General features: G+C 45.2%; 1 protein-coding gene across 1 annotated transcript in view; it reads right to left on the bottom strand.

Annotated features, from left to right (window-relative positions):
• Window positions 1–15,114, bottom strand: part of PRSS56 (serine protease 56) — a 53,186-nt gene that overhangs the window by 16,692 nt on the left and 21,380 nt on the right. The window contains exons 8-11 of the mRNA XM_069212881.1: window positions 14,771–14,930; window positions 11,599–11,787; window positions 10,023–10,184; window positions 3,577–3,673 (exon numbers count right to left, since the gene is read on the bottom strand). Coding sequence (XP_069068982.1) covers window positions 3,577–3,673; window positions 10,023–10,184; window positions 11,599–11,787; window positions 14,771–14,930 — 608 coding nt within the window. The remainder of the gene's footprint in view (window positions 1–3,576; window positions 3,674–10,022; window positions 10,185–11,598; window positions 11,788–14,770; window positions 14,931–15,114) is intronic.

Raw genomic sequence — 15,114 nt, 5'->3', positions numbered from 1 at the left:
TGCTATTTCTACTTAAAACCTTAAAAAGTCATATCTCCGGTTCTCCTTATTGGATTTCTGTAACGTTGATGTCATATTTTTTGTTGTTGTTGTTAATTTTAGTCTATTTCTTTTATTCATTTTGAGATTTTTATTGTTTTGTATTTCAACTTTATTACTGTTGTGGTTCAGCATAAATACTTTATGCATTCCTTAAATGTGAAACCTGTCTGCTCTGTGCCATACCTACCTGTGCCTGAACTTAGGTTAAGTTAGTGACTTTGAGGGTTCATCCTGACATAGGTTGTTATGGTACCTCCAGGTGGATAATTACCCACCCCAAATAATTATCCAATATCTTCTAGCTTCTCTTTTCGGAAAAAAAACTATTAGGAACTTATTTAGAGTTTGGTGAATACCGGATATCTGCTAAAAAGAAGTATTTTCACCTAAAGTGGTTTGGAGATGCTCAGTTCTGGTAACAACGGCTAACTGGTTAGTGATGACAGGGGCAGGGATGGGTGCATTTTACTCTCCTTCTGTGTACTACCCAGTGGTACTGGCAGTGAACGGTTGCCAGGACCCCAGCACATGACAGTCATGTCAATGATGCAGAGCAGAAACCCATCATATGTGCCTCAATGTCGAAGACGAAGGCTACTGCGGAGTAGAACTCATTTCAGGTGGTACCACAGTAGATGAGGAAAATGACAGTGAGAGTTTCAGAAATACATGGGGAGGAGTCAGGAGAGGTATTCATGGTCCAGCACTCATCCTCCTGTAGTAATATCCTATAAATCAAGTCTGCAGCACTAGTAATCATGGGATGTTCGACCCACCATACAGAGCTTCAAGGTGCTTCTTACTGGTCACAGAACATCAAAGAGCCTCAACGGGGGCTCTTTGCCAGAGATCTTTTGTCATGCTAGTTATGAATCTGGAAATCTTCAAGCAGCAACAGGGGCCCTCAGGAGCTTTTTTCAGCCTGGGTGAATGTAGATTGGATGGGTAAGTGATAATAAAAAATTAACTAAGGACCTTAAAACTAATGATACTATCTCTTGATGTCATTGATAAGATTAAAACCAAGCTATCAAAAATGTTCCTAAAGGTTCACAATATGGTCAACCTGTTTCTTGCTTGGGTGTTATCACTTATCCATCCGATATATTTTCACTCACACCCAAAAGAGCTCCTTAGGGCTCATGTTTGTCACTTGAAGTTTTCCAGTTTCAAAACCAGCATGAGAAAAGATCTTCGGCAAAGAGTCCCCTTTAAGGTGCCCACTGGGCTTTGCAGCACTTGTCCAACGAGGAGCACTGCCCGAAGATGAAGCAAGCCACATCGGTGGATTGGGGGAGGGGGCCTGTGCATCTTAAAAAACATGCTCTGTGGCCAGTGGGAAGCGTCTTGAACCTCAGTGCGGTGGGTCGAGCTTCCCATGGTTACCCGAACTGCACACCTTACTCATAGGAGAGAGTGAGAATCTCAAGCTAGAGCTATTGCCTCTGGTTCAAACAAAAGCTGAACCTGTCCATGTGGAAGTGACAACCTAGAGGTTTGAAAAAATGCCTTCTCCAGAAGAATCAGTCCTGTGGCCTTTCTGTTGTCCACGGTCAGAGCATTACCTTACAGAGCTAGTTCATTAGCAGCATCTACTGGTCAAGTCTATCTGCTGGTTAAAAAAGCTCCTATGATTAACCCACCTGCTGTGGAGCTCTATTTCTGATTGGCTATAGATTACTGCTCACAAGATAGCTCATGTGTTTAATGCATGTGCTGCAGAGATCTGTAATCACCTGTGTATAGCTTCTAATATCATAAAATAGACCACAGAATTGATCTAGGCTCAGAGGAGCGCTACATCCAACTGGTCACCGCACTGTTTTGAATTCTAGTGAGAAAGCTCAGTGGGTTCAAGTGTTTACTGATGAGACCCTTATACAACAATCGGCGATACGCCTGACTTCTTGCAGGGCTAACAATGCCTCTTTGTTTTGTGGTCAATACAATGAATGCGGTTCAGATGGCTGTTATGATGTATCAAAACAATTTCACTATCATTGTTTGCTATTTGCTACTCTTTGCTGACACAAGGGATGGTTCTTTGCTTAACTATATTTATTGTTGCAGCAGTAAAACTGTTTGATCTACTCATCAGGCTGCACCTTGAATGCAATGGAGTGAGCTAGGCCCTATGTTAATATACATTAATTCATCTCTATACAGTGAGGTTGTATTCTATTGCACAGATTTAAGTCTTTCAGCTTATTTTTTTATATTTTAATAGCATTTGAGCACCCATGTATGTGCCATCAAGGACAGTGGGAAATATTTCCCTAATCTGGATCATAGTCCAGGGCCATGATATGCAGCTTGGAGCCTTATTCACTCATGTGTTCAATGGAATCAGACGTCACAAGGGATGTCACTCATTGATAGCACCTCCCACTAGTGGAATTGAATATACATGTTGTTAACTTAAAAAAGACTATGAGAAGATGTCCAAGGAGGAGATATTTTCTAAGGGCAAAAATATGGAACTACGACACTTGAGATCAAGTTGCAGCTCCCCAGATGACCAATGTGTGCAAGCCCGAAGAAATGATCTCATCTTCCTGGCTGTTTTTACACCGCTGCCCACAATGGATGGTTAAATGGCATTAACAACCAGTCATGGTTCTTCCTGACCCCTGGTATACCACACTGCCTAACCATCTTTTATGTCAGAATAGTGTACACAGAAATGTTGTCTTGTCCCATTGGACGTAGGTTTTAAGTTCTTAACTACAATGGGGCAATATTCTTCTAGGCAACATTTAGGAGACAATGGCCCTCATTACGACCCTGGCGGTTTGTAACCGCCAGGGCCGCGGGACGCGGTGGCAACGCCGACAGGCCGGCGGTGCCCCGCGGGGCATTCTGACCGCGGCGGCTTAGCCGCGGTCAGAGAAGGGAAACCGGCGGTCACACGCCGGTTTCCCGCTGCCCCCAAGGAATCCTCCAAGCCGGCGCAGCTTGCTGCGCCGGCTTGGGGATTCCGACTCCCCCTCCCGCCATCCAGTTCCTGGCGGGAGGGGGAGTCGCGGGGCCCCTGGGGGCCCCTGCAGTGCCCATGCCAATGGCATGGGCACTGCAGGGGCCCCCGTAAGAGGGCCCGCTTGTATTTCACTGTCTGCATAGCAGTAGCACCCGTCGCACCTTCCCACTCCGCCGGCTCGATTACGAGCCGGCTTCATGGTGGGAAGGTCGTTTTCCCCTGGGCTGGCGGGCGGCCTTTCGGCGGCCGCCCGCCAGCCCAGGGGAAAACTTGGAATGCTTCAGACCGCGGTGCGGTATTCCTGCGGCGCAACTTTGGCGGGCGGCCTCCGCCGCCCGTCAAAGTTGTAATGAGGGCCAATATGTATGTCAGGCAATACTCTGTGATATTCTGATACCACATCTCTTATTTGTACATGGGTAGCACCTGGAAGAGGAGACCAGTGCCACTAGGCACTATTATATCAGACGATCTACTCATTTACTGGCTGCAAGATGGACAACAGATTGAGCCCTCATTCCAATGACATTTCCTAGTTGATCTTCGAAGCGCCTTACCTTTCTGTGTCCTCCTTAGGACTGGCTCTTCCTACTGAAGCATCTGTGGCCATCGGCTGTCGCGCTCCATCTGCAGGTGAGTCCTTCTGCACCTGCTCTGTACCAAAGAATAGGTAACTCAGTAATAGAGCGTGGGAGAGAGGGGTTGGAGAAGGCAGCAGGCACAGAGGAATGGGCACCAGAGATTCTAACACAAGGCAAAGAAGACAAAACAAAGCTCTTGAGTGGGGAAGAGCATTCTCTGGATTTTGGAATGGGATTACCTTGGAGAATGGTGGGCAGATATGTAGGATCTACTTTGCATCAGAAACAATCTTGGAGTTCAATGTATTCTCCAAAGCCTGATGGGTGCAGGCAACTCCAGCAGGGATGTGCAATTGAGTTATAAATGTGGTGACCTCTCAATGCACTATTGGTAGACCCCTAAACACTGGCAATGAAATACATGTAATACATGGAATGACGCCTCCAGCTCCATAGCTATGTACGGATAAGTCTTTTAGGTGCTGCGCATGGGGAAAGAGTTTAACAAAATTCAACCCAACATAAATGAAGAACTTAGAACTAAGGGGCAGTTTTATGAAAAGTTCCTCTGCACCTAGTGCAGCGCCACTTTTCTAGCACCCCTTAGTGCCCCCCTAACGCCACCATGTGTGCGCCATATTTAATATATGGCACACCATGATGGTAGTCAGGGAACTAGTATCATAATGTTTGACGTTGGTTTAGCACTTTGCAGGATTGGCATAAAAAATGTTGACGTTAATCATGCATGCCCATTGAGGCCCAGTGTAAACAATAGCGTGCCTCCTTTTAACGCCTGCTCTTAGATTTCTTTGCACCATTTTTTTGGCCCCCCTAACAGGGGAACGCCCCCTTTGCACACATTATGCGTGGCACAGGCATAATGTAGCGCAAAGGGTTACAAAGTGGCACAATACATGCATTGTGCCACTTTGTAAATTTGGTGCATCGATTTTGGCCTCGTCGGGCCACATTAGTGTAAAAAAATAAATGCTGTAATGTGGCACAAGGAGGCGCTAGAGGCTCTTTAATCTGCCCCTAAATGCTCTATTCTGCCAAACCAGGACGATGTTAGTACTAGTCATAAAGAAATCACCCATCCTTTCCCCTGTTTATGTGAACGTTAGGGTGCACCATCCCTGGTAGAGTAACCTGGGCTCAAGAGAGAGTTTCTTCTCTCACAGGTGTCTCGATACATGCCCAGGACAGCCATATCAAAGCCAGCATTAAATGATGCTCATGGTTTGCTTTGGCATTAATTTTATGAAATGTGTCCTTGTGGAACATCCTAAAAGACTGACATGAATCCGGCCCTCCTGAGGCTGCATCGGTCACCCCAAGGCATCACTTAAGTACATCCTCTGCAGGTGCGAGCAGCGAAACAATACATAGCTTATCAGATATGTATTGTAAAAGTAAATAGATTTGTGTTTCTACATCAAGCAACTGTTGAGCCTATGAAGAACTATTCAGCACAATGCCTGCGTTCAGAAGACCGGAGAGTATTTCTGTGAATTAGGTGAAGGCACAACCAGTTTGGTGGGGAGGCCTGGGGGTGGGGGGGGGCTGTCATGGTACCCCCAATGCCACAAACCCGTGCAGATGAACTGGACCAAAGTTATAACCGATGCTAATATTTTTAATGAATTTGACATTAATGTGAAAAGTGCCCACGTCATTAGGCATACCATATACACATGATCTATTACAAAGGCAGCCCAGTCGCATCAGTGTTATGGATACGGGATAGTAGCTGTTGTGCACGGATCTCTGGGTGAGTGTGATTTCCCTGTTTGCTGCATTGTGGAGTTTCCATGGTTTGTGATGACCTAACACAAACTACATTTAAAGACAGGAGCTGGTTCGAGTGTGAGGTGCATATAACAGGTATTATATGTGTTCTAGGAAGAGAGTGTGTGGGGATGCTAGTGTGGGGGTGTTTCCTAGTATGTACTGAATATATGTATTCTTGGGAGGAGAGCTTCTGAGAGATGAGCTGGGAAGTTGTGTGTGTGTGTCTTCATGACTATGCATGTGTCACATTATGAGATCTGAGAAGCTCAACCAGATATTTTGTTTGTCTGTGTGTGTGTGTGTGTGTACCCCTTATGTGTGTTTGTGTGTAGCACATAAGAAACATAGTTTTTTTCTGAGCTGGGTCGACAGCAGAAGTGGTCTTACGGGGGTGGACTGGTAATTTTGTGAATGTGTTGGTCCCACAAGGATGCCTCAAAAGTGGCAGTGTGTGTCTAGCAGGGTGAGTGGGTGACAATGTGCCACCTTAGCTGCAGTTCCTGAAAACATGCAATCAGAACCCCTTGCCAGTTGATATGCACATCAAAACTGTATTGTGGGGTTGCTATAGCTTTAAACATTATTGAGTTGGAACAACTGAATATCATAAGTAACTTGCCAGTAAACAGACCTATCAAAACTATTGTATCTGGCAATTTTCCAAAACGTTACCATATCAGTAACTTTTCTCATTAGAGTTGCCAGTGCCAGTTATGTGGCATCGTATTCAGTCAGTCCTTCTGAATTCCTGCATCATTTAGTTTTACATTAGGATGTCAGTTCCAATTAGTCTCCCCATCAAACACTGTGCAGTCGATTGGTGCAACAGAATGCACGAGCCAGCTAATATGCCAAACTGAGTTTACGCGACAGTTCCTTACCCGGCAGCATTCCTATGCCAGGTCACGTGCCACCCAAATGATAATGGTACTTAATAGGATTAACTGATTGCATATCGTTTAATTTGCCATGTGGATTACTTGATGGTGGTCCCAGATAAGAAGGAACTTCTGATACACTGATGCCCACAGATCAGTGGCAGTGAGGCTACTGGGAAAGTTTTCTGACCACAGAGCCATCTGAGGCTCCAAAGATGGAAATTGGGCAGTTTTCGACCTTTCATTGAGGTGTGGACCTGTGGTTTTGGCGGGGGCATGGTGCACGCCAAGCTACAGCAATTCTCCTGCTTCTTTAACGTCTCAATGAGCCCCTCGTTTGCACCAAAAAGTTGGGCTTTGATACCGATGTGGAGGAAGATGTTCTCCTTTCAGCTGCTGAGGCTCAAGATGCCCGCCCACTGCAGACAGAACCTTCATGATCATTCTATGGGCAGAATACATTGTGAAATGGAGCCCCCTGGAGCTATAACATGGCCACGCTCCATTTTGCTGGCCTTGTGAAAGTACACATACTAAAAACGTGCAAAGGACATCTAATCATGTAGCTGCATTGCCTTCACAGAGATCCAAAATGTATCTGATATCTCAGATTTTAGAGTAAAACCCCAAGGGTCATCTCTTTTACTGACTGCCAAAGAGAAGAAAGCTGTGGGTCTCCAGTAGAGCTCTAGTGATGGTTCTTTGTGCACAATGTACATGGAAATAATCTTGTTTTGGGTGACTTTGACCACTTGAATGGGAAGGCAGAGAGTCCACTGGTTTGTGATCTGCTTCAGGAGTTCCAGGGCAGACAGGGGCTATTGTGACCAGATTGAACAATGAAGGCCTTTTACTGCTGGTGTCCTGGGGATTTCTCGAACTACAGAGTTCAAATCTGACCACCAAGTACACCCATTTACTACTTAATCTTCAATGTAGAAAAGTTGAGCATTCCAAGGCTTGCTAGGGGTAGTGGCATGGGGCAGGAGCTCAGAAATCAGTCAAACATGTAGCAGCAGTCAATACACCAATGTTCACCTAGTGTTTTTACATTAAAAATACTTTTCTTACTTTACTTCTAGCATACAACATAATTTTGAAAACAAACATTTCAGAGGGCAATTATATATTTTATAATATATAGTATATACTGGCCAAGGTAACAACTACTATTTGCAAGGGCCAGCCACCATTAGCTGATGTCAATCTTCAATAATTAAGTCTTGAAGTATAGGTAAGGCAGGTATGATCTATTGCTCTTCTGGAGAGGCAGTGCGGGAAGGGGGACCTCTTGAAGCCTTCCTAGATTCCTGAGACTCCATCCTAATCTTTTATGGGTTCTTAGTACCCCATATGTTTAGTCCCCAAAAGGTCCCAGTTCTCCCTGCAGTGCTATACGCCTCCACTATACTTTGCTTGTTTAGTTTACAGTGTGTCGTCTCTCTCCCACCGACTGAGAGACAAGTATGTGTCCTGCATGGCCCACCTGGAAGAGACGTACTGACTCAACCCCAAGCGCAGTCAACTCTGCTGGTGTTTCTGGCTTCACGTTTACTGCTCAGGAATCTACTGTGGCTCAGGAGGAGTGGTTGTGCACACTCACAAGAGATGGAGGCAGCGTTCCCCGGGTGATGCTGGGCCAACACTCAACCCAACTATTGACTTCTCATATCGATCACCTTGGCTTCAACTCTTTGTGTGTCTTTCGTTCTCTACTTGGGATGGTGCTCTCATTCAGAGTGCAGTTTGTGAAGGGGTATGGCGCTTGTCCCCCTGGACAGAGGATGCTCTCTCCTTTCTTTCAAGACAGTCCTGCCCCTCTAGGCTGCCTACAGTACACCTAGCAGTTCCATGGGGACACATACATAGACCCAGTCAGCTTCTCCAATAATTCAAAACAAGTAAAAAGTTATAATTTCAAAAGCCAGAATATACCACAGATGTTGGCTGTCAGCAGGAAACCAGTGCAAGAAGGGGAGGGTTTGGTACTCTGAACTCCCCAAAGAGAATCTGGGGGACATCCCAGCTCGATCATCCCCACATGAATCTTGCTGCTGGCTCTGAATATATGCCCAGATCCAGAAGTGGACAGACCAGGCAATATTGCACACCCTAACCACACTGCTTTAGGTGTTCTGAAGGAACAGCCACAGGGACCTTCACAACCCTGGCAGGTCCTTAGATTGGGTGGGGCACCGTGGACTTGTGCCACAATCACTGTATTCTTTTACAAGTCACCACCTAGTCAACTCATGAACCACCAATCCTGTCACATGTAACACACACACAATACATAATCATGGGGACATGATGAATCCCAGTTATGAGGCACTAAATGGACCAAGACGATCAACTGGCACCTGCCTCTCGGTAGAGGCAAAAGAGGTTTAGGGGGAGCTGCAAAAATACCGGGAGCATCTTCAAAGGCCTTGAGGATGTCAAAGTGAATACGACAAAACTAACACAGGTATTTGGAGTTGTAAAAAGGCGAAGAACAACACAGCAATCCAGAGAGTGAGGAGGCATTTGACTTCACAGTTCATCTTGGCATTAAAGTAAGGGAACTTCTAACCAAGCTTTGTGAAGCTTTGTGTATCATTTTGGTCTCTCTAATTCTTCTTTTTATGCTCTCATATGAGTTGGCACCATTTGGTATGGTAAGGTTATAATGTTATAAGAATAATGTAGCCAAAACATTGTCTGGCAATATCATGTTCCAAATGAAGTGTAGAAAAATACCACTCTCTTGGAGTTTATAAGAGGAAATGTATAGCCAATCCAAAGACATTTTTGTAAAAGCTATTTAAGCCACAGTTTTACATCACACAATTTCTGTGTTATTGATATTTTGACATACACCCCTTTGTACCATTGGGCCTTATAGGTGTAGGAACACATCCAGTGGTATTTTCCCAGATACACTATGAAGGAATTGTCAGGCTTGCCTTGATGTGTCTGCTGAAATATTGGCCTTCCTTGAAGACCATGATCAGTGGCCTCTGCGTAAGAGTACTGACATGTTCCATGCCTCCGCAAGCACCCACTCCTTACAGGAGAAGATACCTATCTGGGAGTGCTCACCTCTCACTGAGATGATGTGTATAGGTGACCTTTCACAAGCATGATGACAGTTCGAAAGTGCTCACATCTGGTCACCTCTCACATGGATGAAGCCTAGCCATGGGTGGTCACCTTTCACAGGAGTGATGACTGTCCGCCAGGGTCACCTCTCACAGGGATGCAGCCTATCAGCAAGGGAGCACATCTCACAGGGATAATGTCTATATGCAAGTGCACATCTCTCACAGAGATGATACATATCTTGACTATATGCCTCTCACAGGGATGATGTCTGTTCACAACTGGTCACCTCTCACAGAGGTGGCGCCTGTCTGTGTGTGGTGACCTTTCACAGTGATACCTATCCGCGAGAGCTGACCTCTCACACAGATAATGCCTATCCACGGGTGCAGGCCTATCACAGGGATGATGCCTTCCACGAGTGCACACCTTCACAGGGATGATGCCTATTTTCAAATTACTTCCTCTCAGAGGGATGAGACCTCTCGCAGGGATAGTGTCTATCTTCACAGAGATGATGACGCACTGGTATCAGTATTGAGGGAGTGAATAACATCATAGAGTGATCATCATAAGAATAGGGTGAGACAGATATGTAAATTGTACACAGAAGGGGGAGTCTGAGGCAAAACTAGACACAAGAAAGAGAAATCGTGGAATGCGTGGTACCTGTAAGATCCCTGCGGACACGGGCCGGAAAGACCTGGTGGTACATCTGCTCCATGAACTGTGGGAGCATCTGAGTGAAGAAGGAGAAATCCACATTGTTGCGCAAGAACTCCTCGGCTAACCGCAGAATATCCAGGAGGCCCTGCACGTATGAGCGAAGCTCTGAGGAACAAGAAAAGCACAGAGAGCAATGAAAAACTTGTGTATGCACACTATACCCTATATATTTGGGAATTAATGTAGGTCAGCAAGCAATGAAAAAGTTGTGTTTGCACTTTATACCTTATATATTTTGGAATTAATGTAGGTCAGCAAGCAATGAAAAAGTCGTGTATGCACACTATACCCTATATGTTTGGGAATGAGTGCAGGTCAGCAAGATGCCATCGTCTGGGCACAAGACGCCATGGAGTCTTCCTTGATCAGCAACTCAGTTTCCTCTTCTTCCTACCAGGTCTAATGTAGGCAGCATAGGAGTAACTTCCGGTGGGTCTCAAGGCGATGTTGTAGACAGCCTGGGAGTAACTACCACTGGTCACTGTAGTCGTGCAAGGCATTCCCTGCTGGAAAGCCTATATTATCCCCTTTTCCTCCTTTTTCCCATTTGCAGCCCCATAAACCTTTCTTTTCTCCTGAGGCAAAGATCCAGGGTAATCTTCCTAACCTATATCCCTCTGTACTTTGCTGCCCTCTGCAATGGGCTCCCAGCTGTGCTGGTGATGCAGGTGTTCTGATGTTGGCTGATGATGGGTACTTTGAGTCCCATGAGGCTTCCTCCCTCAGCGAAAGTTCATTTTCTTGTATTGCTCCATTTCCCCCTTGCAGCTCTTCCCCTACCACTCTCCTCTAGCACAAACCAGGGGCCTTTCACTCTTCCTCGATGACCTTTAAGTGGGCCAGGTATTTGCTGTGTGATATATGGTCTGCCCTCATTTTTTTGACATATTGGAGAGGACATTTAATGCACAAAGCACTGCTTTTAGAATTCAATTTGTTAATCGCTTTACGCAAAAACAATGTTGTATGTTTAAGTGCATAGGAAGTCATCTTTATTTGTGTGATTAATTAAAACCATTGCAATACAAATTAAAATAAAATATAATTAAGACAAGTCTGGCTGTACATATTAGGGAGCCCTAAGGTAAAATCAATTATACAGACAATTCTCATAAAATCTGGTTTTATCAGCCTCATGCCTTTAGGTAAAGTTCTGCCCTCATGGTCGCCCTTTGTTTTCCACTTTTATCATTGTAATTCCTTTTGCATAATGCCTCCTAATGCAAATACACTGGACCTCTATCCTATTGCATTTCTCACCCTTAATTGCCCCCTTCCACACCAACCTCTCCACTCCCTCGATGCAGAAGGTGAGCAGAGGTTGGGTGGCATCACATCGTGTCATCTGACTTTTATTTTAACATCAACCAAAGGTATGATAGCAAAGGGCCTGACAAGATGTGGAAGCTTATTTGGCCCATATCCCTCCCCATATTGACATCACCTTCTCAACAGGGCACAGGCATCTTTATTTGATGGATATGGGCTGTATTTGTGCTTCCTTTGTTGCTGCACTCACCGCATTTCTTCTGCCTGACTCTGCATTTCTCCTCTGCTGCTTGGGTGCAGCCCACCTGGCTCAGGTGTGAGGTGCACGGTTGGCTGTAATATGAGCAGAGCCGACTGAACTCTGACCCTTGAGCATCCTCTGACAGCTTGGACAGACTCAGCAGCTCATGGCAGGTTGGCTCCCGGCTCAAAGGTGATTCTGTGAGAAAAGAGAAGGAACTTAGAGTTTGCCAACATGGCTGAAGACCAGGCAGTGGGATGTAACCAGAGGTAGGTCATCATAGTTAACAAAATTAGAGAGACCAAGGAGTGAGAAGGAAAGTACAACAGGCCAACATGGCAGAACAATGAGAGAGAGGCCAGTGGAGAAAGGGAAAACGGTAAATGAAAGGAAATAGGGTGAAATGAGGGAAGAGACAGGAGGATAAGAAGAAATAATTGTCCAATAACCATGGTAGAACAAAGGGAAAGAGGCAAAGTGGAGGGAAGGAACTATTGACAAGTCAATATGGCAGAGCGATTGAAAAGAGCTGATGGATTAGGAAGGAACTGGAGGCAGGTCATCATGGCAGAACAATTGGAGAGACACAATCGTGAGAATGAAATAGTGGCAGACCAACATGGCAGAACAATAAAAGAAAGACAAAAGGCTGAGAATACTATAGGCAGGAAAAAATGGTGGAACAAGGGGAAGAGACACAAAGATGAGAATAAACTAGAGGCAGGCCAACAAGGCAGAACAATAAGAGAAAGACAAAATGCTGAGAAGACTATAGGCAGGTAAACATGGTAGATCAAGGGGAGACACACAAAGATGACAATAAACTAGAGGCAGGCCAACAAGGCAAAAGAATAAGGGAAAGGGAAACACAAAGGCTTGAGAAGGAACTAGAGCTATGCAAACCTGGCAGAACAATGGGAGAGGAGAAAGTGCTGGCGGTAGACTGACATGACGGGACAACAGAAGAGACACATGGATGAGAATAAACTAGAGGCAGGCCAACATTATAGAAACAAGCACATCACCCATACTCTCTCAGCTCCCTACTCGGCTCCCGTAGAGATCCACGATTGGGAAACCTCACAAATCACAGAACCAAATCAGCCCATACAATGCTTGAGTCTAGTAGTGGAGAGTGGGGAATGAACTGCATCGGTATTTGACATATTAAAAACTCTAGTAGGTGAAAGGAATGATAGTGACAGATTGCAGTAGTGAACCTAAAGTTGGTGTACATGGTACTGGGTGGATGGCCAATGAAGTGCAGACTCTCCAATGCTTTTCCAACTGGCTTCTCTTCTTTCCAGACCTGCTGTGAAGATGCTGGTGGCTCTGGATAGAAAAGTACTTAGTGTGCATGAAGACAAGTCCCAGCCTGTGAGGGCAGTAGTCAACAAAATGTTTGGAGAGGTAAACCCATTTTGGGGTTTTTATAGGGAAAAAGTGAGTCACAATGCATCTTCCTTGCTTGCAGGGCAGAGCAGACCTGCTGTATTATTTTCCCCCATTCGGATCTTGCTCTCGGTGCTGGAAATTTTATGGGGGAAAGGCCAACTGAATCAACAGAAAACTCTCAATTCGGTAGGCCTCCCAACGATGTTGTGGGGGAGATACACCATCCATCACATACATCCTTAAAACTCCAACAGAAGAATAACAGTTAAGGAACAGAAACTGCCACAGATATAAACTTCCCCAAAGAGAGTGACAACCAACATGAAGTATCAGAGATTTGAAACTCCTCTTAGGAGATGAGAGCAGATGTAGGCAAACAGCTGCAAAATAATTCCAGTCAACCAAAAATGAGTGAGTGGACATGATTCCATCATACATAAAGGCAACTGAGGCAAAGGGATGAGCTGCTTGCAGAAATTGTGACCTAACTAATGCCCTGATTACAAGGTGATCCTATGTGAATTTCCACTCTGCAAAATTAAAAGTTGGCCGGTGTTCCGGCATCTGAATTTCCTGGGTGTAGGGAAAACCAGGCTCATTTTACCTGCCAGAAATGTCATCCAGTAAAATTGATTTGGGAAAGAGCTACATTGCGGCCCAGACTCATTCTCCATCCCTGTAGCTGATCCTCAACCAAGGTACGGAAAGGGGCATGTAATGTTCCTCCTGCCTGATGACAACCCCCCCTTCCTTCCACCACCCTGCTCACCCTACCCCTTCTTCCAAGCCTCTCTGCAGGTCCCTTGCAGACAGTTACTACCCCACTGTTACCATGTCTGCATTAAACTACATGGAATTGGGAAATACATGCAGAAAACCGTCTAGTAAATCCAGTTCTGCACAGTTATTCCCCATTCAATGGGATTTCATTTTTAATTTGAGGAATTTCTTGTAGTGATTCAAACCTCATGGAATTCGACAATGCTCATAATTGGGGCCTATTGACTGCTACTGCCCATTTGATCCAAGAATCTTCATGTGACGGCTAAATCCAGAGTTTCTGGGTGGAGCCAAACTTAAAGAACCGTTTGAAAACTGAACTCTTCAGCGTGGCCTTCAAGTGCCCTCTGTGAAGTTGGAGACAGTGAATGAGTGAAAAAGAAGGCTCGTGCCTTGGGTATGACAAGACTCTAAACAGTATTTAATTGTAAAAAAGTGCCAGGGCCATTTTCAGGATGCCACTGCAGCTTACATTGCCTATTTCCTCTGCCAGTGCCTCCATTACAGCACCAATACAACTACTAACCATTGCACCCATACAAGTGTGACAATTAAGACTGTGAGCCGCATTTGTGATCCTTTTATAATTTATATTGTCTTATTAAACACACTTGTTGCGCTCATCTCAAAATTAGGCGTGCAGCGCCACCATGTGGTGGACTGTCATTAGAGTCGGTGCTGACAATTACGTGCTGGTGCTGAGCACTGGAAACCACCGGCTCAAATTAAGCACTGATTCTAACTGGTCTTTTCATATTCTTGTGACACAAGCAATTACAAAGCTAGTACATATAAGAATAATAAAATGCAGAAAATCTTGCAATGACATGCAGAAAATGTAGACCTTATGCCACGCTTATAGGGAAAACATAGAAAGAGCCAGGTGTGATGTGGAGGTAGGGGTCTTCTGCATGCCCCAGGTGTGCTGTCAGGTGGCAGGTGTACCACTCTATAGCTCCCCATAGCTACATCTGATCCAAAAAGATTCTTTAAGGCAGATACGTACTACTCATCTGATGACTGATCCAGTCGGTGAAGGCCGTCACTCGCGTGTAAACTCCTGGCTTCCCCTTCTCTCCGCAGCCGTCACCCCAAGACGTGATGCCATGCAGGACATACTGCTTGGTGGTGGGGTCCTGGCAGGTCAGAGGGCCCCCAGAATCACCCTGGAAGGAAAACAGACATCCTTAGAGTGATACAGTTGTTTTTCGGTTAAAAGAAAGGAGACGTTCTAAGAGGCATTCTTCCCCACAAAGAGGTAATCCAAGGAGCTGTCAGAGGCAAATAGGGCAGAAAGCTGTGAGTAGTAATATTCATAGTTATCAGCTAGTGCATTGGAAGAGTTCTAGG

This window comes from Pleurodeles waltl, chromosome 11, assembly GCF_031143425.1.
Source record: "Pleurodeles waltl isolate 20211129_DDA chromosome 11, aPleWal1.hap1.20221129, whole genome shotgun sequence".
In the NCBI taxonomy this organism is placed as follows: domain Eukaryota; kingdom Metazoa; phylum Chordata; class Amphibia; order Caudata; family Salamandridae; genus Pleurodeles; species Pleurodeles waltl.
Note: the sequence above shows the minus strand (reverse complement) of the source record. Positions and strands in the feature narration are given on the sequence as shown.